Consider the following 24676-nt stretch of genomic DNA (forward strand, 5'->3'; position numbering starts at 1 on the left):
CAGCAAAACACATCTATCAAAATCTCAGCACTGGGACACACCGTACAAAAACCATTCTCCTACATGCTTGGCCTTGTGGATTTATTATATTATGTCTGCTAAACAAATAAATAAATAAATAATAAACAAAAGAAAATGTATTTTCTGAGAATAGAGCTGAACTGATCGTGTTTGTGGTGGTCGCACCATTAAAACATTGAAAAACTCAACAACAGACCTCACTGACTTCTTCTTCTTCTTCTACTACTACTACTACTAGCAGGAAGCATTACACGTGCTTGTGCTTAATGCTCAAGTTATTAATAAATCTGTGTAGGAAGAAAAAACATGAGCTCATGAGTTTTCATATGAGTAAAGCCTCATGATTACACTAACAAGATGCTGTGTCATCCCTGACTGACAATAGCAAACACAGGAACTTATGTTTTTGTGATTCCAACTTCATATCTGGCATTTATTTGGATATCTACATATAGACATAATAGTGTTGTACAATATGTGTCATTTACAAATAAAAAGTGTCTCCACTAAATGTTGCACCGGTCCAAACAATACATTGAGGTCAGATCAGTTGATGCTACTCAACATAGACAAGAGATTAGAGCAATCCTTGTCACAGGAGGGGCCCATGGTTATCATCATCTGATAATTATGGGGACTACTTTCATAACCCATAAGAACAATAGATTCTGTGAATGTGGAATACTGTATTTATCAGTAAACATGTAGCGAGGGTACACACAAACAACCAGCTGCTGAATCTCTTTTATTTAGCCATTTGTACAGATCCTCAGTGACAAATAGGTAATGTATGACTCTGTTACAAAAATATCACGTCTCAGTTTTCCCGTTACAATCTCTTCAGTGTAACAGCGAAATCAAACTGGTCAAATAGAGCCTTTAAAAACTGCTTCAACTCAGACATTTAGGGAACCAAACAACTACATTAGAGTGAAAAATATATGTTATATATGTATATATTTACACCACCACTTCAACATATTGCATCGTTCACATTAGCTGGACTACGTGTTAGCTGTCAAATGGCAATCACCAAAAGTTTCAAGATAAAATCTGCCGTAAACTCATAACAGTCGCTGTTCTAGAGGTGGAAGTATTGATTCAACTCAAGCGACCTCTACAGACGTGCCAAAGAGCTCCACTTTCGCTTCTCAAGCCTTGGAGAGTCCCATGGTTCTCACCAGCATTAGACAAATAAAGTTAGTGACATTTCAATTTAGACAGAAGTTTCTCATTCAAAACACCCGTGAGTGATTACAGTCTTACATTCAACATACTGAAGGTCTAGTGCATCTGTGACTCCTTGCTCTCAGTCAGCCCGTCAAGAGATTCTTTATAGACAAATGAACAGCAGGCATTCAGCAGTAACCCGCTGACCATTTACTGCAGCGATGGGCACCGACACCTTTTTGCACGGGGAAGAGATTTGATTGCTTCACAGAGAGATATTCAACATTCAGGCATAAATATACAGAAAAAGAAACATCAGATACTGACCACACACACACACACATATGCAGAAAGCAGACAATCCCCACTCATTAACAATACCTGTACATTATTAAACAAATATAGTCACTCACAAAATAAAGAAGTTGCATTAAAGCCCCAATCCAGATGGGGTACAGTCTATCTACCATGGGCACATGCGTCAAGTTTCAGGGAGCAATACCTTAAACATCTTACACAGGGGCATTAGACGGACGTCTTTCTGCTCAATAAGTAACTTTATAAATTATCTTTATTCAGAGGGCAGTTTTCTTCACATATTAATATGCGAGTTGAATACGAACAGAGGCAAGTCAATTAGGGCCATCTTAAAGGATATAATAATATTTATATATATATAAACTTTAAAGTGCAGTGGCACACGTAGCACTGTGTTCCACTTCTGGATCAGGCCTTTGATACAGCAGTGAAGTTACAATGATAAAACGTCACAGTTTGGTCGAACACAACATGCCAAACGGACAACTTAACATAACACCATCAGTCCCGTTTCACACACAGATACGCTTTACATTCGCTGCCGCCGCCCACCACCACCATCCACCACCACCACCACCATCCACCACCAGACCAGTGGGTTTCTGGTCACGGACATGTGCTGTAGTGAGGAGTAGATTTCAGCTGCAACATGTTTTGGTTTGAAAGCAAACGCGCGGTAAGAAGTTCCACACACATATTAAATGCTACATTCCATCCCTCTCTCTTTTGTTTGGCTCCTCAGAAGATACAGTGCAGGTATGCAAACAGGTGCTTCAGCTTTCTTTCCCAAAATAAAAGTATTCATACTATATTATATACATATTTCATATAAGGCAGGATGTTTCCAGTCTACATTATAAAGAAAATAATCTAAATCAATGATATGTACAAGGAGAGTTAAACACTGCACATTTCAACAGATAAGTAATAGAGATATCAACCTTTGTCTCTAGACTGTACACACTATAGCCACACCTTTAGTCTACTGGATCAGTAATTAGTTTAGATCAGTGGCTTGTCAGAAATGTCTTACAGATAAAAGCTGCTGTTAAAAACCGGTTTCCTTTTTGACATGAAAGTAAAAATAATATAAACCGGGTGTTTTTTGACTCAAAATAGGGAATGACTGATCTGATGCGAGACAGAGTCCGACAGTAATAAAGGGTTTGTGCGTATTTTGTCTCTCCATGCTTGTAAAGTGCCTGGGCTGAGGCCTCTGTGCTGTCACAGGCTGGAGGGCTGGGCCTGCTGCTGGGCCTGCTGCTGGGCCTGCTGCTGGGCCTGCTGCTGGGCCTGCTGCTGGGCCTGCTGCTGGGCCTGCTGCTGGGCCTGTGCGTGGTGGTTTGGCTGAACTGCCTCACAGTCTATAGGTCCCTCCTGCACCCCCCGAGAGTATATGAGGATGAGGGTGACGGTGGCAAAGGTAGCTGCATTCACAGGGAAGGCTCGTAGCAGCGTGGAGGTGAGGCCTCGCGTGAACACCATGTAGCCCTCTCTCCTGACGCTCTGCCGCACGCAGTCGGCGATGCTGCTGTACTGGTAGACTCCACCCACCCCGTCCGCCTGCAGCCGCGATTTGATCACGTCCACAGGGTAGGTGGAAAGCCAGGAGGCGATGCCGGCCATGCCCCCAGCGAACAGCAGTGTGGGGATCATGTAGCGGTCGTCCGGCTCACAGCCAATGCTGCGCGTCAGCACGTCGTAGGACAGGAAATACACTCCGAAGCCAGGTGTCTCGCGGATGAACGTGGTGACCATGCCTCGGTTTACACCCCGTAGACCCTCCCGGTTGTAGATGCGTGCCAAGCAGTCCAGGGAATTCTTGTACAACTTCCTAGAGGACTTCTTCTCTCCAGTGCCCTGCAATTGCATGCGGGTTTTGGCCAACTCCATGGGGCAGCAGATGACAGACTGGATAGCACCTGCTGCTGCACCAGCGAGAAAGTGGTTCATGGGGGTGTCATGTGCCAGCATCCGCATGGTGTTTCCCTGAACACCAAACACTATGGCATTGATGAATGTCAGGCCCATCATGGGGGATCCAATGCCTTTGTACAAACCAAATACCTGCAGAGGAGGTCAGAGATGTCACATTAGACAAGATAGTTTTACGCATCACGAGAATGTTTTTAAATAAACAAAAACATTTAGGTTCTTACTTTAACGGTTTGACGTTACGTAACTTATTTAATAGATAAAACGCAGGTTTTTAAATCACCTTTTGTGCTCATAATTTCAAAAAGGTTATCCAGCATGCAATGTTTTCAGAACAAACAGAACAGCCATTATCATAAAAAAAAAAAAAAATGTAAGCACTCCTCCTAACAGCTGAATATGCTCCAAAGTGTTTTAAAGTAAACAAAGTTACAGGCTTCCTGTAATGAAGATGCCTGCAGTAAAAGCCCTGAGGCTGCTTAAATATTCATCCTGGAAACAAGTGCTCCTTCAGTTCGCCCAAAGCAGTGATCTGCTACTGGTTATTCAGTCAATTTGGATAACAAATTCTATGATGTGTATACTTCTCAGGCTGACAAAAAGTTGTCCTTATTGCTCGGGAGAAAACATAATAATAAGTTATTAATTAAAAAAAATCGAGAATTATACCAGAAGTAGAAATAAAAAAAGAGACTAAATGAATCCGGTCAACAGAGGGAAACTAAAAACAAAGCTTGTAAATAACCAAACGTGTCTGAAAACAGTTAACAGAACTACACTTCAAGTTAAGGTGAAGTACTCCGTGTTAGGACCAAGAGGGACATAACTCTGCTATCAGGTCACTCTGACCTCACAGACTTTTAACTGGAGACCATAATAAGAGCCATGGTGGCTGGACCTGGCTAAAGTTAGCTTCTATCAAACAAAGCGATTGCATAGGTGTCATCGTGAGCAACAGGCACAGAAAAGTAGATGCCACATAACAATAAGTCACCTGAAGAAAGAACAGGAAAACCTTCACATGCTTAACAAGCAGACATACTGTACATACCATAGTCACTTAGTAATATTACTGCGTGGCATATATTAGCAATAAATCCACGTACCGTCTCCTGCCGTATGATGGACTGGAAACAATGAAAGGTCCCACGATACAGCGGCTTATCAATACTCTGGACCTGCAGCCTCACCTGGAAGAGAAGACATTCAGTGATCATTTAAACCATGGAAAGACAAACAGTTCATAAGAGAGGACAGGGAGTAAGAATTTGGTTGGCTGTCTACAATGTACAGTGACGACATGGCAACTCGATGTAAAACATTTGGCATGAGGCATTCAATACATATGTTGAAAACAGATCGACATATCTGTCTAACAGTTAATGGAAAGTTTCAGGGTTTTTTTTTAACAGAGAATTACCTAAAAAAAGTCTATAAAGTTGTTATCAAGTTCTGTACCAACATGGTGCCTGAGAAGAAAACATTTCCCCACCTTGACTGTGTCAAAAGGATGTCCAACCAACACTCCAGCAGCACCTGGAGACAAAGGAAACAACTGTGAAGATATTCTTAGTCTTAATTACCCTGACAGTGTCTACACATTCCAGATTATCTGATTCTTTTCAGAGATCTGGACCACATCGGGCCTTTTTAACCAGTCTTTACAAGACAATAAAACTCTTGCTGCTGGCACTGTTGTGTAATATTAGAGTGTGCTGCCATCTCCTCTGGGGTAACACTGCCTTATTGAGCCTGAGCCAGCTCGCTGGGCCGACCTCACCCTCTGAAACGTCCCTTAGGGTGCCTTTGAACGTTACATAACCAGGAATCTTGCAGCGCATGCCAACGTTCTGAAGTCTCATCTCAATCTATGATCAAACCTGACAACAGTTCCTGGACAGACCACAAACAACACTAAAAGAGCTAGCCCATAAACAAACAAAGGAATGACAGCATTAGGTTTTTACAGGCAAGGTCACGTACAAATTTGACATTTTGCAATACTGTTTATTAATAGTGTGGTAGCTACGTATGGATGTGTCAATGAGTAAGACGGCTTTATGACAGATTTTCATTGTATATGATCATGATATCAGATAACGGTTTTCGTACTATATCATGATATACTATATAAATATTGTGACATGATGATTACAAAGAGGATTGTATCTATATCTTCCATTCCAAGGAGGTTAATAACATCTAATGCTGCAAGTGTTTTCATTCCTGACAGATGTAATGATTAAATGAAATAATGAAAACAGTGGCATATATCCATCACAAGTTGGTAAACAAAGAGTTGAATTACTGGCCTGCCTGTGTCAGCCACAGTAAACAAACCACGGGCAGCTTATCCGTCATAAGCAGCTGCTTTGTCACCTGCCCCATTTGTAAATAAGAGCCAATCAGGAATGAGTCCCAGCTGTAAGCCAGGAAAGGAACACAAGCAGGCGTGTTTGACACAATGAGTACAGGTCATTGACCTCAATGCACTGGGACGATCCGAGTACAGGAAAACAAGACGAGGGTGTTGCATCACCATGGCCAACGTGTCACCACCCATCTTTTAATGTCTGAACATGAACGCAAGCGTTACCCTACTTAACTAAACTTGATTTGAACTAAGCACAAACTAGGCCGTCCTAAACTGCAACAACCAGTTTCCCATTTGTCTGCCAAGCCAGGTCTCTGTTAAGAAAAGAAAGCATGAGATTGGTCTGTGAATGGGGTGTGTACTGATTCATGATTCATGGCATCTGACAAGCCATAGCTTGAATGCTCAGGTTGCACTTGCGTAATGTTTGCATGCTTTAAATTCTTAACAGGGTGACACCAGTAATGCAGAAGGTTGGAGCACCCTTGGTTAGCAAGGAAGTAAATATTTATTTTCCTAGAAGACAATCTAATATGCTGTAACCTGGACATACCAGAGACCTGGTTGGCTCAATTCATTACAAATTATGTATATGACAACCTAATCTTCTGGATATCTTTACACTTCCTCAAAGTCAAAAGTCTGCCACTGTGTGAGATGCAATCAGTGGTATTTCCAGCATTTGCTTTGATGTGCCGACTTGCGGTGGAATTTGAAAAATGCAATCTTGTGAAGGAGTTGTATCACTTTAATTAAGGGACGTTTCACCACAGACAGGGCACGCTACAGCGTCCCATATCAACTTTGGCTATATGTCAACTTGAACGTTAAACATATAACAAAATACAAGATAAAGGGTCTGACAGAGACTTAACGTACCTCCGATGCATCCAGCAACGAAGTCCATCACCGCTCTTCAACGTCACCGAGCTGGAGGACTAAATATCACGTTACCTAACGTTGACTGAAGAGGCCCTTTAGCAAATCTGTGAAACGTTGATTTTGTTTCTCAAACCAGTTTCCTTCGTTGTGCAGCTGACAGTCACCGTCCCTAGCTGTTTAATCTCGCTAATAGACTAACTGACACTTCCCTTTAGTCTCTATTTAGCTAGCACTGGCTAGCTAACTCCGAGTCCCGTTCTTATGCAGTCCACAAATGCTAACAATTATATTTTGTTTTTCAATGTATTGTTTAGCTTGTTCTCAATCCTCTCCTGTTCACCTTAACGACCTCACACAGCGGACACCCTCTACACTTGTATTTATCAACGGTTTTTTTTCTTCTCTATAGCACGCTAACTAGCGTCGGCAGGAAATTATTATTGGAGGGGCGGGAATTACCGGCCTTTTTATCCAATCAGAGTGAAGCAATGACGCCGGCGCCCCACTTCGGACGTAATGCTCGTCATTCATTGGCTGCTTAACCACCAGAGGGCTCCCAGTGTTGAAATGCGTCATAGCGCTCGTGATGTGTTGCTTTTGAATGGACTGTCCCAGAGCCGTGTTTATTGAATCAATTAAACGGCTCGTCATTCACAAATGTGTTCGATACGTTCATGTACTGATCATAACGAAATTGTATAATATGATACCTGGCAATACGCTTTAACAGTTCCGCTGAAAATGATTTGAAAAGTGTCGTTTTTTCGTGGTTCATTATGAAATAATTACAGTGGTAAAATGGTGTATTTTGTTCAACTTTAATCGTTGTTGTACGCCATATCCACAACTTGCCTACGCTGACCGTTATGTATTTCGGCTGCCTTCGGTTGAAGGCGGGACCAACGATTATGTGACGACCCAGTTCATCCAGTAGTAAGCTGCTGCTACGTCTCATAACAGCAACACATTCAAGGTTACCGATCCACACTCGAGGCAGAATGGGCTCACACCTGAACAATATCTGTTGGTCAGTCTCCATCTGACAGGATGCATATCGTTGATTTTGTGTCTGGATCATTTGCAGGTAACAGCTGACGCTAGTTTGTAGTTACTGTCAGTTAGCATGAGCAGGCATGTGTTTGCTAAATGGCTAGCTACGGTATTAGCATGGACCGATAAACACGTGACAGTTTATGGGAAGATTAGATTAACCGTGACGTTAACTTGTGACGTTATATCACAAGTTATATCTGTACTTCACCCTGTAAATGTAGCCTGAATAACTTAAGGAGTAGCAGAAGTAGTATTTGGCAAATACCTGTCATATGCACACTTGACAAGTATCTCACGTGCATGGGGTAACACAGTTAGGTCTCACGTTATTCAGCTCAAAATCATTTCTTAGATTTGCTTAATTTGTGTTTTCAAGGCTATATGTTTGAGATGAAGATGCACATTATAAACAGGTTTTCAGTTAAAGCCCATAACCTTGTGCATCACTGTGTTTCTGCTGTGTCCTTGATGCTCCCTTTCCTCTGGACACACAGGAGCATGTGGAGTTGCAGTGGGCTACCCTCTGGACACTGTGAAGGTACACTATTTGTATATATAATAAATTATTATAATATAATAAATTGATGTCGTTTTTACGTCATATTCTTGTTTTTTTTAGGTCCGGATCCAAACCCAGAGACAGTTCACCGGGATATGGCAGTGTGTAGCGGCGACATTTTCAAAAGAAGGGGTAAGTGGAACAGGTGTAGACTACATACCAAGTGTGCCTGCTACTAAATGTTGTCAAATGACTCTGACAAGAAACCAGAACCAGGACTGAGTGGAGCAGTCTGTAAGACCCTTGCTGCAGTAAAATTAGAGGTTTTCTAAAGGGGCTCTGGTGCTCGGAAACACTACCCCTTTCGTCCACAGTGACAGCTTGAATCGACACAAAGTGAGAAATCCTCGCAGTAAAACATGGTCCAGGGGGTCAAGAGCATCCTGCTGAGGTATATGAACATTATTCAGGGTGTCTGCACATCATGAGACACCCTCTTTAAAGTCAGAGAAATTTGATCTTTTAGCAATACAGGGAAGATTACTCAAGCTTTTATTTCCTCATGACTGGACTACAGCAATGCCTTGTTTACCTTTCTCAGTGCCTGAGATGTAGCCAAACATCAGACTGTGCAAAAACTCTGCAGCCAGACTGCTGACAAAGACCAAACGCTCTTCTCACATCGCATCAGTTTTAGCCTCCCTGCACCAATTTCCTTTAGAATCCATTTAATCATTACTTACAATGCTTTGCATGGCCAGGCGCCAGAATACATCACTGAACTTTTAACTCCCTATTGTCCAAAAAGGGACTCTCAGATCCGCTGGGTTAGGCCTGCTAGCTGTTCCAGAGTCCAGGTTAAGGTCGAAGGGTGATCGATTTATTTTCAAAAAATGCTCTGTTGTGCAAACTTGATTTTCAGTTTGTTTTAATAGTTTCACCTGTCCTACCTTATATGCTTCGGAATGATTCATTTGTAAACTTATTTTATAAAGTCTTTTTTAATATTTTGTATTGGTATTGATCTGCTGTCTATGGAAAGCACTTTGTGCTCCCAGCTTGAAAAGTGCTATACAAATAAAAATTATTATTATCAGATTAGATATAGACTTGGATGCCAATTAGCTCGCATCAGAATGTAAAGACAATTTAATTGCTGACAACAAAGTCAAGTGTCAGATGGGGAGTAGGGTGCTGTGTCTGCTACGTCTCTGTGGTTCATCATTTGTTTTTTCTCTTTTGTGTCATCAGGTGCATGGCTTCTTCAAAGGCATGACCTTGCCCCTCATCACGATCTCTATGACTTCTTCGGTGGTGTTCGGCACATACAGGAACTGCCTGCATTGTCTGAGTCAGGCGCGCAGAGCTGGTTATGGTCCAAACACCAAACTAGATATCTTCCTCTCTGGTATGATGGCGGGGGTGGCTCAGGTAACAGATATTTTTACAAAAAGTGCTGCATTATTTGCATCGATAATGTGTTTCATTCCACCTGCAATTGAGGCTGTGAAAGGAAATGCAATGCATAGATTACATCCATGTGTATATTTGGCATATATGCCAGCAAAAAACACAAATAAAATACATTTTCCAACGTATCCCCAGATGTTTATAGCTTTGCGGTTTTATTTACACATGTTTTGAGGTATCTGCTTCTGACATTTCTGCCTTTGCATCTCTCCTGATCTGCCTCCAACAGACATCAGTGATGTCTCCAGGTGACATAGTGAAAGTGCGTCTGCAGTGTCAGACGGCGTCAAAGCGAGGAGGAACCAGCACGCCCAAACCCAAGTACCGAGGTCCAGTTCACTGTCTGCTGAGCATTGTCAAAGAGGAGGGTCTCAGGGGCCTTTACCGAGGAGCGCTCCCACTTATGCTGAGAGACACGGCGTCGTACGCCACATACTTTCTGACTTACGCAACGCTCTGTGAATGGCTGACAGACAGCGGCAAGGACAAACCAAGTGAGTGAAGTCAACACCGCATTTTCTTAAAATATCTGCTCTAAATTGAAAATGTTGCATAAGCTGTAATGTAGCTCATATCCTTGAGGAGGAGCACTATCAAGGCCAATAAGCACTTCATGGGGCAGCTTAAAGGCAGATAACAAAACTCTTTCCTCTTTATGTTACAATGTCCTTCAGGATTAAAAAGAGAAGCTTACATTTGAAATGTTAGTGTATCCCTTTTAACTTCAGCGTCTTTCTTTTAACCTCCTCCAGGTTGGAGTGGCGTGATGCTGGCCGGTGGATTAGCAGGAATAGTAGGCTGGACCTTAGCAACCCCCATGGACGTGATCAAAGCGCGCCTGCAGATGGACGGAGCGCTGGAGAAGAGGCGATACAAGGGTTTCTTTCACTGCATCACTGAGACGGTGAGGTCGGAGGGTGCAGGGGTGTTCTTCAAAAGCTTAGGCATCAACTGGCTGCGCGCATTCCCCGTCAACATGGTGGTGTTTGTTACATACGAGGGTCTCACCAAGTTTCTCCGAGATAGCACTCGCTGACCCCGTTCTCAAAGCCTCATATTTGTAATGGGGATGTAAATTTATACATAAGGGCAAAGACATTTGGCAAGGAAATGTCTGGTGCAATGTAGTATTTCCATGGAAGGATTGTGTATACAGCCGTGTTAAATATTTAGTTAGGTCGAGTAACGTATTCTAAAATGGTCAGGGGGTTATTTGTCAGTAATAAGTAATGTTGGACCAGCAAACCTTTCACCACTAGATGGCCTCCCTGGCCTGCTTGTTACATTTTTTTTCTCCTTTTGCTGTATGCTTATGAGAAGAGAACATTCTGCACGACTGGTGTAGTTTTTCACCAGAAGAGCAGCGCAGCCAGAAACCTCAGAGTTTTTAGACTGACAAACCATATCTGTATTCGACTGTATTCAAGAGCCATTTAAGGCCTAGCGTTGGTTAGCGTTGATGAATGAGCTGCTGCACGCACACTTTACTTTGTGATACCCGTCCAGTCCCTCGCTGCATGTATACATATATCATCCATGACTCATTTCCAGCTCACTAGCAAAATGGAAAAGCTGGACAATTGAAATAAAACATCTTGATATTTTCGTTTGAGTACTGATGAACTGGATTTATGAAATTATTATTCTATTAATAGAATTATAAGAAGAATCAGTGGACTCAGGATGATCAGTAAAGTGGTTTATCACTGTTACACACTACAACCACCTTTGAAATCCTCAAAGCACATTGTCTGTAGTCAGAAGACGGCGCACATCTGTATATTTATTTATTTCATTCCATCTTCCTCTCAAACATTTATAGAAGTTTGAAGTAGTGTTACTGAGTGGCGTGCAGATGTTTTAAGGATAAAGGTTTGGTCTCAGAGTGGGGGACAGTGAAATCAGGGTTCCTCTACCAGGGGAAAAATGCAAATGATATTTTGTGTAATAGGGCCCATTTTTACCTGTCACAGCAGGGCGGACACAGTTGTAAAATTACTTATGGTCCCATTTTAGTCAGTGTGTCACAGACATTTCAATGAGCCAACATGCACGACGGGGGCCCTGGCCCACATAAATGGGCTGTAATTATTGTCAATAATTACACCTGTGTTCACCCTGCAGTGACATGTAGAAATGGCTGTTATTAAAGGCACTTATTTATTTGTATGATTATCATGAAAATGCATATTGTGCCTTCCGTTATAAAGGAATTTAAACCAAATAACTAAATACTGTATTCATCTCTGTTTTATTACTGCACTATCGCCACTAACCCAACATATTCCCCGTTGCACCAAGAGCGTTCTCTTTACGACCTGAGCCTTGATAAATATTAGCTTCGAGGATCTTTATATGATTATATTATAAATACAGCTGTAAATGGAAATGAATGCAGCAGTCAGGAAGTAAGCAGTGTTCTGCGCACAGCGCCCTCACCTCAAGACAAAACCAAATTAATGTTTTTTTTATGAATATAAAATGTGTTCTACTGTATATGTAACACAATGTCGATCATAATGGTAAAGTGCCAGTTGAGGGTCCATGGGACACAGATATACACACTTAATCATAAAGTATGCAGGTGACTAGACAGAAATAGACGCATACAAATACATACAAAACAATGAACTTCTTCACAACAAGGCCCCCTAACACCCTGTTTACAGGCGCTGCTGAAATGTGCCCTGTGTGTGTTGCGCGGATCATAGTTCTATGTGCACTGTGCTAATCTGTTCTGTGGGGTTCTACCACCATCTACTGTACGAGTTGGACACCACCTTGATGTAATGTCATCCACATCAGTGTCTGCAAACCCACGTAACCAAATTGCACAGGCTTTGCTCCGACCAAGACCATGCTCATGTATGCTTCCATCATTTAAAATGCTCTTGATCTACCCGATCCTAATGAACTATAGAGGAAAGTATGCAATGTTGTGTGAAGCAAGAATCTATTTTGTGAGCAATGTGAAAATGTACATCTTATATAAGCCATTATGTTAAAGAGGAGAACAAGTTGTCCAGTATAATCTTAGACACCTCAGAAAATATCATTTGCATGACTACAAATTAAACTCGGAAACATCGCCACTGTTTTATCTGACTTGAGGTGGACTGTGCAACATCGGTTTCATTTTCCAAAAAGGAACTACTTTTTATTCACTACTAGATGTAGTAAATGTATGTAGATTTGGTTGTAAGTGGTGTGTGGAGAAAGGATATCAAAGGGAAGTCAAATATCAACATCTGCCAGAAATGTCCATAAATGTCGCTGGGTGACATCCCTCGTAAAAAGCTTCTCGAATAGAGCAACCACCTCTTACATTCCCCATCAAATACTTAACAAGACAAGCCTATGTATTGTTTAGTAAATAATTAACTGAATCACGTTATCCCACAAGCAATATCGAATGGAATCCAGGAAACATTTTAAGAGCTGCTTGAGAGAGTGAAGTGCCAACGCTCCGACCGGCCCACAGACAATATCACTGCAATAACTCCATCTCTCTTTCCAACTCTCGGTATTTGGGGAACTTGTTGTGTGAACTCACAGTTATGAACTCCACACATGAGATATGGGTTAAATTATGTTTTCATTTGTTATACATGTGTAATTAGCTCATGTTTATCCCTCGCCATGAGTGCAATGACGTTTGAATTGCTTCACGAGTAACAGATTTACTCTATGGATGAATGGGAGTCATATTGGGTGAGAGATCTGTTTTCAATTATTCTGTGGCAGGCCTTTGGATTACACACTGTAAACAAGAACAAACTAAACATAAAAGGAGTGTCTTATTAGCATATTTGTTGTTTGTTCTTGACAATCTTGAACGTGTTTTATAACTTGTAAAGATCCGTTGGTCTTAATAAGTAGTGACCAAACGGCACACTTGTGAGACTTTCTGTGTAGTTCACAGCCTTTGATCTGCAAGGGTAAAGGGTTTGGCTGTACATAATACGGTGCTGTTGCTGAATCTGAACTCTTTTTATTTCAGTCCGCCAGGCTTCAGGAACCAGGCGTTTTCACGATTGGATGCTTGCTGAAATTCTAGGAATTGCAGACTGCGCTGTGTAACAACAAAAGCCCTGAATGTTGCCTTTGTAAGCTGCTTTTAATTAAACACTGCATGTCTCTCCCCCCCCTTATGCAACACCAGCCTGCAATTATGCATGCATCTAAAGATCTCATTGAATAAATTTACAGGCCGGTTGGTCGAGTAATGACTGGAATTAAGTGACACCTTTTCACAGATTTTTTTCAGACAACTTTCAACATGTTTGCCATGCTTCGATCTTACTGTATTTGCTCACAAAACATGCTCCAAGAGATGAAGTAAAACCTACACAAGAGACGTGTCCCGTTAGTAATATTTGTCAGTGATGACTTTCATGTCTTTTAACTGTATCACAGTATACATTTCAATGGCCTATGTTGTATATTCTTGCATCACATAGAAGCCCTCATCAATAGGCCCTAATTATCAATCTAATTCATTCCAAATCTTACGAATTCCAACTGTCTTTCCAAAGAAGTGCACAAACGCATGATAAATCAACCAGGAGGGCGACTCATTAAATGGCGTTCACATAATGTTGGAAAGCTTAATTTTGTTAGAATCGGTCCTCGGCAACTACCACTTGGGGCCCCCATTCACCAATTGCTGTTTGGGCTATTTTGGGAGCTCTGCGCTCCCCTGTTAGTGACGTGTGCTGCTGGGTAAATTTGCAGCTCCGGGGGCCTGGGCCTGCAACCTCAGATGGCATCAATTGGCAGAACACGGCAGGGTGGGAGGGATGAGATGGAAGGGTAACAGCGAGGATGCTAGAAGGAGAAGAACAGAAACGAAGGAACTTGACAGAAAAAACTAAAAAGGCCCAATTATTGCAAGATGACACAAGGACATGAGTGGGGTTTGAATGAAAGTACACAATGTTCTAAATGATAAAAAAAAAATATATAGAAACTAACCAAATAACCAACTAATCCAATAGAAATAGGTATTTTTTAATTAATCTAAATAGGAAAATCAGTTTGCATCAGATAAGAGTGACGAAGGCAGCATAAATGAGGATAAATTAACTGATTCTTACTGATGACTAACAAGTGTAGGGAAGTGTGAGGTGATGACAGAGGTGGATGAGAGTGGGGGCGCTGTTGTACTTCATACTAACCAACTGTGGCAAATGGAAAGAGGTAAGGACATACTGAATAAATCTGTTTGATGCTCAGTGCAAATCTGCCTGATATGCAGATTGGTTATACATTTGTTTTGTTCCTTCCATGAAGGACTGCTTTAATGACGAGCAAAATAGATTTTAAATGGAAAATCACCAGTTCTTCAAAGTAATTCCTCTTTAAAAATAACAAATCACAGCTGTTGGAATGTATTTATTTGGGCAGAGACATACTAACTAATACAATCATTGATTGCTTATTAAATATTAACTGTTAAAATCAATAGCAACTCATTCAAGTATCCATAATAGGAACCAGTTCAGATCTCACCTTCACGCAATGAAGCCACATGAGGCCATTTGCAATTATGCCAGATAGAAAATTGAATTAAAAATGTATAAAACTGATGTTTTGATGTGATAGCAAACTATCAACACACTATACAACATAGAGGGCTACGTTGTGGTTTTGTGGTAAGTGGTTTGTTTTCCAGAATAAGATCTACTAAAAATGATTTAGCCAAATTCTTCAACTCATTGGTCTGCATGTTTTGGACATTAGCTGAGAGAGATTTAATTCAAACCGGGTCTTTCAGGTTGTCTGAGGTGCTGGAAAACCATAATAAGCAACTCAGAGGATCCATAACTTCACCATAAATTCCTGAGACCTCCACTAATTACAGAGGTGGGGCAGTAAACTCCCATAATAGGGATTCGCGTATTCCCTCCAGCACAAATATCCCAGATTACCCCCACTCAAAGTTCTCAGCACTGAAAAAAAGTTTGCGTAAATCAATACAACACCTACTTTCTCTTTCCTGTAACATCTAATCACCGCTCTGGTTATGTCTTTATTTGAGACACTGGCACTGAGCCAGGTCTCTGTGGAGACGTCCTGTGCAGTCGCACTTCATAACATAATGTAAGAATTCAAATATGGGATTTGGTTTCTTGTGTTTATCCTTAGAACTGTGAACTTGACATTCCGTGGAGAATATTTTTCACACCCCTGCACAAAACTTCACAGCTCTTCATTTTAAAAACAGATATATTTTACTTTTCTTTATACATTTATTGTCAACTTTATTTGTTTCTTGACTGTTGCAGTATTTGCTTTTCTTGTTGTCTTACTATGTTTACTGTTTAAAACACTAGAGCAAACACTAGAAGCTGAAGCTCATATCACTCGAGTCAGAATCTATTATTTACATTAGACATTTTAGAAGAGTTTTAGGTATGAGAGCCCAAACCTGTCTCATTTAGAGAGAAATATACTGCTCTCTGATTTGTGCATAACATAATGGTGATGTTGATGAACATTTCTGCAAATTCAGAAAATGGTCATACCGAATCTGCATTCATAGCAACATAGCAATTGAAGCATGATTAACTTTGTTTTATGTTTAGGCACTCTGAGTACATGGTTGAGGATGTTGACCAGTGAAAAAGTCAAACACAAGACAGGACATGCTTACCTGAAACCACAGTCTCCCCCTAACCAGTACGCAGTATTCAAAGAAGTGAGACCACTTCTCTCACAAGCTCTTTTTGAAATTCCTAAAACAATTACTTTTGTCACCATCTCATGAACAAGTGCAACGCCATGAATGCTTTCTAGAATAGACTGCCCGCAAGTATGTGCCCAATAGATTTGTTATGTATTGCTATGCATGATTTTATCAGGAACAGCTTTAAACATTTTTTGCTTTCAGATGTGGTCAGTCAACATGTTGTATCAAAGCATACTCCGACCACATCAACAGATTGCATGCAACATATCACTCGATTTTCTGGAGAAAAAGAAAAATTGGTTTGTGGCAAATCAAATTAGTTGTATAAATGACCCAAACAATAGGACAGCTGTACAATGCAGAAAACTGTAGGAATGCCAATGTGATTGGAACTAATTCACCCCAACTGTCTCTTGGGAGCAGCCTTAATGTTGCATGTTCATTTGGCTCCGGCTTTGTAAGGGTCAAGTCAATCTCTGCCATACAGTTGTCCAGAAAAAGGCACAACCAAGATATGTTAGTTTGATATTGATTTATGTCTCTGTAACAAGGGACAGGTGAGGGTCCAGCAATCACGCAGCACTTAAGAATGCAAGACGGTGGTGACGTGTAGTCCTCTTTTCGTTTTTGCTGACTGTTTCAGCCTAATGTCATTTGTTCTGGTATACAAGATAACAGATGGCACACAGGCTGGAGGCAGGCAGGGAAGCGGGCCATTGGCTCGTCGGAATAAGAATTCTCCCAAACGGAGCCCAGAATGATCAGGCTTTAGTTAACAGGGGGAAATGAAATAGGCTTACAATTGATAAGGATTGCACGCAAAAATGTGCAAAATGGAATCTGTATTAGGAGCCGAGGGACATGTTAGAAACTGGAACAAAAAAAAAAGATGTGGATCAATGATCAAAGAGCTTTCTGCCTGTCTGTTTAAACCCAAACTATGATCTTTTTCTAAATATCACCTAGTAGTTTTGTTGCCTAAACCTAAGGAGATTTCTGAAGACGGGTCAGTGAGTTAATCGGGTCAGTGCCTTGGATCATCACTACCCGGATGGAGAACAAATCACCTTCAACAACTCCAGATGTTGCAGTAGCTTGTGAACCAGGAAGCCAAGCCACCCATAACTGCATGCACAGAGCAAGGGAATCCACACTACGCCTGACCTCAAACACTGATCAGTAATACTGATTGCCACAGCAACCAGTCTTTGTTTAAAGGAGCAATAACAGGCCAAAGGAGGTGCTTGAGAAAGTGAACTGAATTGAACCGTGCAAGGGTCTGCAGAGTGCACGAAGAAACAGGGAGAAGATTAGTGAGAAGGAAGGCCGTTGTTTTGCGAGACAAGATAATGAGCATGCATGGAAGAAACAGAGGAGGCACGAACAGAAGAAACACAGCAGCAAGCGAAGGACAACGAGAGAGGGGAAGTAAAGAGGAAGAGAAGCAGAAGCAAAGACAGAAAGAGGAGATAGAATAAGAGAGGGGTGAGTGGACGGAGCCGTCACGCAGCGCTGGGAGCGAGTCTTGATGAGGGCATCTCTCATCGCCAAGTCACTCTGACAGCCTGGTGCGATGGTGGATGGCGCACACAAACAGGCAGGAGATTCTTGACTCGACGACACTTATGCAGAGGAGAGCCAGAAAAACAAACCCAAAATATTAAAACCATGTGTTGAGCCAGATAAGCTGTAGATAAATTCCACATTTCCCTCGTTAGTTAGGACAGTCTCTGCAGCGTAATGTTGTAAATATGCTCAGACTTTATAAGATGACGGAATTATTACATCTTCTCCGTAGTGAAAACTCAGCAACATCAGACTGTATATTTGTAAACCGACCTTGATAAAGTTGCAGAATAACAAAAAACATTGGAGCACATTGGATTTTACCGCGAGTGTTCAGCTCAGAGAGGAAACAACTGGGATATGGGTATGACAGGGGAACTACAATATCAGAGGCAACACAGTCAGAGTTAACATGTTACTCATTAAAAGTGTTGGAAGAAGACACCAAATCAGTGTACTTTCTCACTCCCAACTCATCAAACCAATGCTTATTCAGTGGGCCTAAGCTTCGAACCCGCGTGACTAGCGGGTGACAAGCGAGTCACCTGATTGGTCAAATATACCAAATAACCCGGTCAAAAAACCAAGTCAAATAGTCCTGACCTGGGGAACCCAGGACCATGAAGATCCCAGTTTTTCGTTGACGTGACTTACGACACTAACGGCTCACATGGCTAACATGTCAATGTTTACTTTTAGTTTCACACAGGACACGAAAGTCCTGTGTTTGTTTGACCCATCCCCACCGCTTTATACTACGTCAGATGGTCTGAGGGTCTAATATTCACACGGATGGGTTTATATTGGAGTTAGTTAGGTGCGTTAATATCACGAGAGAGAGCTGTTTGTTTCCAGATTCCTAAAAATCATAAGTACACATTGCACAGTGTTAAACTCACAGTGAAAAAAAGATGTGTGTGGGGAAAGGGTGGATGGTTCCAACAGAGCTCAGCAGGACAATGGGCTTGTGACCAAACCCACTTCAAAGTTATCTGCGGCAGATCAGAAAACAGTCATGTGAATCATTAAAATGAGCGTTTGTAAATGTTTTGTAAGGCGCCGACGATCAACGTTCTTTCTAATTGGACATTAGATCAGAACATCGCAGAACTTGTCGGTCTCTTCAGCCTCTATCCTCTGCAACAAATGTATTATTCATGTTGCAATCTTGTTGGAGTATTACATTACTCTACATATAGCAACATTTGCTTCATATATTGATATACAAAATGATTCTGACCTCCACTAGTGATTATGTAACCTCACGCATACGTGCACCTGCAAGATCATTAAAAGGAAAATTAACATGTGAGCAAATCAAGACTTGTGTTTTTCTGGGTTGAACCGTCACGTCTGTACTGGTTCCTGTACGGTAACGTCTGACTCAAGAGGCGAAGCCGTTCAAAGTGCACAGAAAATGTACACAGCGCACTTTGTTGGAGTTGTGAGAGTTAAGAAAAGCGTCCTTCGCAATAATTCTAAAATTGAAAGTTAAGTATGGACTAATCTACAAATTAACAAACAATCCCTTATAAGGACGGAGGCTAATCCCTCTTTGGGCTTGGATAAATGTTCAAGCTGATAAAATCGTAACAAGCATGCTGTTAATAAGGATCGGGTTGAACAAACAGATTGTGGGTTGGTTGTAAGGACAAGTATATATTGTCGTTACATATATGGACTGCTCTGACCAGTCTTTGTTCACAGTAAATCCTTACAGTTTAGGGCTTCAACTAACAGTTTGTCATCGTTGAATCTGTTGTATATTTTCTCCATAAATCGGAGAAAAAAAAGAGGACAAATGTCCACTGTGACATCTTCAAAGGACTTGTTTTATCTTAAAACTATTCGGTTGTCTCTCAAAGAACACTGAGAAGAACTGAAAGTACCATTTCATTTTGATTGACTAATCTATTGATGGACTGCTCATCTCAGTTCAAATACAGTTCAATTGTAGTACAAACATAGGCCTTACCACAGGATATATCATGAATGATGGTTCCGCTCCAGTAATTAGTCAGTCAGTGTGCCTACAAGCACAATGGCGCTGTCCAGGAAATATCCTGTCGTCAGCCAACTGTAATGTAGAGAAAAATATGTCAGAACACATTGTTCAGACTTATAATAAGGGGGGATGAGGTCTGGTGGGAGCCCTGGAGGTGTGATCGGGGTGGTTTGCTGCACTCTCATGAACTCCGTAGTTCTAGCAGAGCTCAGGAGAACATTGGGCTTCTTGACAAAGAAGCCTTGTATCCTTTTGGAAGACCGCATGAGGCCACAACCTTTTGTTTCCCTCGGCTCAGCTTCAATGCATTGTTGGCACGGGCAGCATTAGTTTAGTTTCTTGTGTGGTCATTATGTGGCTGTACATTCCCATGCCTTCTTTGTTGCTGAGCCACCTTATAATGGTGAATAGTCTTCTTGTTAGACTGAGCTGTGTTGTAATTTACCTCTATCCTGGAGTAAAAGGCTTTCGTAGTAGCTGGTTTTCACTCAAGACCGTACAAGTACTGATTTCCATTACTGAGAATATCAAGACACAAATATTGATATGAACTGTTTTATTGTGCAATATGATCATGTCTATCTGCTTGTCACCTTTTCACGTCGTCGTTTCTCATGTTTGGTGAGCTGAGATCACTTTAAGCCCTCAAACCATTTCTCACAAATCATTTCATAAATGATTGAGAAAAAGCAGCCAGTGCTTTTTTATTCTACTCAAAATACCCAATGTTCTCAAGTCATGGCTTATGAAGCACTGAATTGGACATATGAAGGATGTAAATTGGTACGGTTAATGGGTGACATTCCTCTGGTGATGGCTTTTATTATCAGATAATGGCGCCCTGATTATAAATCAGACCTCTGATCTTGTGGTCCAGTTGACCGACTCACAGAGTAAAGCAGAGGGAAGAAGAAGAGAGGCAGAGGAAGTAGAGCTGAACACGATGAGGATGTAGAGTGATATCAATGCTGTTTATCTCATTCGGACAATTGGATTCATTTTTATGACTTTTAAAAGTGTTAAATAGCGAGCTGGTTTGGTAGATAATACCATTTGCCAGTGATTTTCCTCTATATAGCCTGTACATTTGCACTTTGCATAACATATATATCAATATATTTTCAATGGGTGATTTCATTTTAAACTAATAAAAAATGTGTGCTTCCATCAAAAGGGTGGTGAAGATAATTCTCATGAAAAGATTCAAGAGAAGTGAAAAGATTTTTCTTTTCAGCATCTATAAATATGCAAATCATTTTCATTTCAAAAGACACTGGACGTCTTCTGCTTTACTCAAACGTTTCAAAGTTCAACATCACACTTGACGCAAATCCTGCTTGCACGTGCGAGACTTGAAATGAGCTTTAAGTGGAACACAGAGAAGCCTTCCTCCATCAGCAGATTAATTAGTAAACAGCCTTCTGGGGTCAAACCCTGCACATACATCAATCTGCTTAACACATGCAAGTGAAGGAACAACAAGCAAAAACCCGTGTTATATTACATCAATTTTCAAGTTGGTTGAATCTTGAACTCTGTACCGGGGGCAGTTGTGCTCATCATAACACCAGTTAAGGACATGTTAAACATGTGACAACAGTCATCCTGCATACACACGTAAAGAGGAGCTCAGTTTAAAGCTCACGATAACAATTTTTACCTCAATGAAATACAATTCCAACACCAAACAACTAAATGAGCACACAGCACAAACGGTGCATGCACACATAGCGGTGCAGGCGATTCTGCCATTTCATGATACCTGCACACATGACATGTTGTTACGGAGGCTGATACTCCACAGATTACAACGGTATAACTCATCACTCTACCACCTGCGGTCAAAGAAGAGAAAAAAATTAATTTCACTGTATACAACCATAACCATGAATTATATTTTATTTTTGCTGTTTTGTGTTCTAAAGTTGTGTGTGAGGGGATATTAACTCTGCTAATAGCAGCTGCTTTAGCTTACATTAAACCTCTGACACAAATATTTTGAAGGACTTTGGTTCCATGAAGCCTTCGTCAGTGGATCAGCAACATACAACATTAGAATTGGATGCTAACCCACCACTCCAACACACAGCCTGTACACACAGCCTGTACCCTACATTTTTCTGAAGAGTTTTTTTTTTTAACTACAGCTGTGATAGAAAGCATCTAGATTCAACAGTCCCATCCATCTCCCTGGAGAATGTAAAGATAAGTGACATTGTTGACAGTACTACACTGTGGTTCAGACTATACGGAAAATACCTTAAAGTTTCATTACCAGATGATAACGAGCTTGTTGCAATTGAGGTCATGCATCATAATGATGCAATGTAGGACTTGATGTGAGTAATAACAGGTACAAGATACTGCAGTGCGTCATTGTCTTTCTCAACCCACAACATCAGTCTTTTTCTTTTTTTTCTTATCTCTGTTATTTGAATGAAATCTCCCAGAACATAAAAGCATCATTTTCACAGTTACATAAAGCCTGGCAGAAAACTGACAATGCAGATGGAGCATAAATTGTTGGACACCTCCTTCAGTTGAGTGTCAGAAAGGAAAAAGGCAAAATAAATTGCATTTATTTGCATTGACTTAATGTATTTTGCCTTAACTGCATGTATGCTGAAATACTTTGACCTTGTTTTCCACATCCGGACACTATCCAGTCCTGTTACAGAAACAGATGGAGAAAGACTGTTTTTCTTCTGACTGTCAGAAACTGGCATCAGAACATCAGCGCTGACACACAGACTGAACTCTTTGTCCCTTCATCCCTGTTAAGTAATTTAACATACAATGAAATGATTTCAACACCGGGTCAGCTCTTTCTGTGATCATCGGGGGTGAGCTATGTACATTTATTTAGACTGTGTACACAAACATACCAGGTGCATTCCCTGTGTGCGCCTGTCTCATTACCTCTAATGTGTAGGGCTAAATTGACATGCACATCTTAGTAGTATTTGGCCTAACTTCCGTTTAACAGAACAGAACAAACTGTTGGAGATAAGTAACCTCAAGCTGATGTTCTCTGTTCTCACCCACATTCCTTTTCCTTTTTCTGACCGCACAAGGGGATCGGATTTAAAACAGACAACTCGTGTTAGGCATGGGTCACAAAATTGCAATTACTCTCCAAAACATCAACAAACTTACCAAAATAATAAAGACTTCACAAAATGCATTAGAAAATAGAATACAAAAGACAAGATAAAATGCATACCAGCATACACCACAAACCAGGAAGTGGTAGGACCCCAGACAACAAGAGCTGGCCATGACTATGACTTTGTTTATGTCCTGTTATGTGGGTGGAGAGTTACACCAATCATTGGTTACACCTGCCCCACTCACCAGTCCCTGGTGGCTACACATGCATAATTTCAAAGCACAAGGATGAGTGGCCATAGACTGTTTATAAGAAGTTGACGTAGTCGATGTGACGTCACCGATTGGTTTGTGAACTACGGTTTTGAAGCCTTGAGTATGGCGATTTGGCCAACGCTATCTTGTTTTTCTTTTTGCAATGAATGAACACAAGTGACCATATTTGGACTGTGGAGGAGTGATTTGATTTTAAAGTGACCTTTACATTAGAATCACAAAGACAAGTTTAGATTTCAATCGATAATGAACACCAAGAATAATGCACTCCATGTTCTTTCTGTTTCTACTTGACAAATGTAAAGTCACAGATGCCTGGGACCAGGCTAGCCTGTAATGAGGCCAATGGAGTTAACATACCGGAACGTAAAGAGGTCACACAAGCCTACATTTGACTTATACAAAGGCTCGACACAGCAGGCTCGCATCATATTAATGCTGGTGTTATTTGCATGTCAAATGCTCCAAAACCTTCTCTGCTCCACTTAACAATTCTTACGTCTGTGAAAGGACGTAAGAATGAATGTTAGGTTTAGGCAAAAAAAAACACTTAGGAAAAACATCAAGGTTGGGCTTAATATAGGTGTGTAAAGGTGGGTAACAAAACAAACGTTAAGTTTAGGCTTCTAAATCACTTAGGTTGAAGAAAAACGCCACGAATGCAACATTTTTGTGTATTTGTGACCCAACAAAACTTTGGGATATCAACAGCGGTCTTGAACACTGATCTTGTGGTTACAAGACCTGTGTTTGTGTGATCCATCCAACTCCCCTCCTGTTTGATAACACGTAACTAGCTCTGTCTGTGCATGGTCACATGGATGCCTTTAATCTGTGTGTCCACCCCATAAATCGAACCTAGTTACTAATTACGTAATGCGTTGTTAACAGGTCGCAACCGTTTCTAGCTTTCAGTTTTACCCGTTATAGGGGCGTGAGAACAAATGGAGGGGCCCTATTATTCCTAATTGTCACCATCATTCTGCTTTGGCACAGGAAAATACAAATAGCAACGTTGATTGACTTTGATTAAATTAATTTGTTTTGGGAGGTTAGTCCCTCTTGCATTAGACTCGCTCAATGAACCTTCATCTCGCTGACCTGATTCAACCTCTGCTGCATTGCTCAATTTGCCAGTTTGTCTCACTGCTGTATTTGAAGATACAGGGCCTTATTCTGCAAATAGCACTCTGCCAGCAACAGGCCTTCTAATTTGTTTTCTTTAGGAGACCACCAACCCAAGCCTCATTAGGGAAGAAACATTCAGAACCCATGCAGAGCATTGGAGTGTAGAAAAAAACTTAAATT

The 24676-nt window shown here is 41.1% G+C and overlaps 2 protein-coding genes across 3 annotated transcripts; one reads left to right on the forward strand and one right to left on the reverse strand.

Annotated features, from left to right (window-relative positions):
- Window positions 1-298: 298 nt before the first annotated feature.
- LOC116393503 (mitochondrial basic amino acids transporter-like) lies at window positions 299-7133 on the reverse strand. The gene is made up of 4 exons (XM_031865872.1): window positions 6698-7133; window positions 4937-4980; window positions 4551-4634; window positions 299-3576 (listed from the first exon to the last, which is right to left on the reverse strand). Exons 1-4 carry the CDS (start codon window positions 6723-6725, stop codon window positions 2734-2736), a joined length of 999 nt encoding a protein of 332 aa, XP_031721732.1. The 5' UTR covers window positions 6726-7133; the 3' UTR covers window positions 299-2733.
- A 223-nt stretch (window positions 7134-7356) lies between these two features.
- Window positions 7357-23938, forward strand: slc25a47a (solute carrier family 25 member 47a). 2 transcript variants are annotated; one of them, XM_031866196.1, is made up of 7 exons: window positions 7357-7784; window positions 8248-8291; window positions 8373-8444; window positions 9504-9683; window positions 9952-10216; window positions 10475-10626; window positions 13723-23938. In XM_031866196.1, the coding sequence occupies exons 1-7, from the start codon at window positions 7748-7750 to the stop codon at window positions 13777-13779; spliced, it is 807 nt and encodes a 268-aa protein (XP_031722056.1). In that variant the 5' UTR covers window positions 7357-7747; the 3' UTR covers window positions 13780-23938. The 2 variants fall into 2 exon arrangements, with proteins under 2 accessions (XP_031722056.1, XP_031722055.1); XM_031866195.1 differs by lacking the exon at window positions 13723-23938 and having other exon boundaries at window positions 7361-7784; window positions 10475-11954.
- The last annotated feature ends 738 nt before the right edge of the window (window positions 23939-24676 follow it).

The sequence above is a fragment of the Anarrhichthys ocellatus genome, unplaced genomic scaffold, assembly GCF_004355925.1.
Source record: "Anarrhichthys ocellatus isolate YVR2014 unplaced genomic scaffold, GSC_Weel_1.0 scaffold34, whole genome shotgun sequence".
Taxonomy (NCBI): Eukaryota; Metazoa; Chordata; class Actinopteri; order Perciformes; family Anarhichadidae; genus Anarrhichthys; species Anarrhichthys ocellatus.

What these genes read in the sequence shown, in the direction of transcription:
- LOC116393503 (XM_031865872.1), bottom strand. Translation starts at nt 6,725, where the DNA reads ATGGACTTCGTTGCTGGATGCATCGGAG. An exon ending in ATCCTTTTGACACAGTCAAG is followed by an intron (nt 4,635 to 4,936) that starts GTGGGGAAATGT and finishes CTTCTCTTCCAG; the next exon opens with GTGAGGCTGCAGGTCCAGAG. An exon ending in CCATCATACGGCAGGAGACG is followed by an intron (nt 3,577 to 4,550) that starts GTACGTGGATTT and finishes CCTCCTCTGCAG; the next exon opens with GTATTTGGTTTGTACAAAGG.
- slc25a47a (XM_031866195.1), top strand. Translation starts at nt 7,748, where the DNA reads ATGCATATCGTTGATTTTGTGTCTGGATCATTTGCAG. An exon ending in ACCCTCTGGACACTGTGAAG is followed by an intron (nt 8,292 to 8,372) that starts GTACACTATTTG and finishes TGTTTTTTTTAG; the next exon opens with GTCCGGATCCAAACCCAGAG. An exon ending in TGATGGCGGGGGTGGCTCAG is followed by an intron (nt 9,684 to 9,951) that starts GTAACAGATATT and finishes TGCCTCCAACAG; the next exon opens with ACATCAGTGATGTCTCCAGG.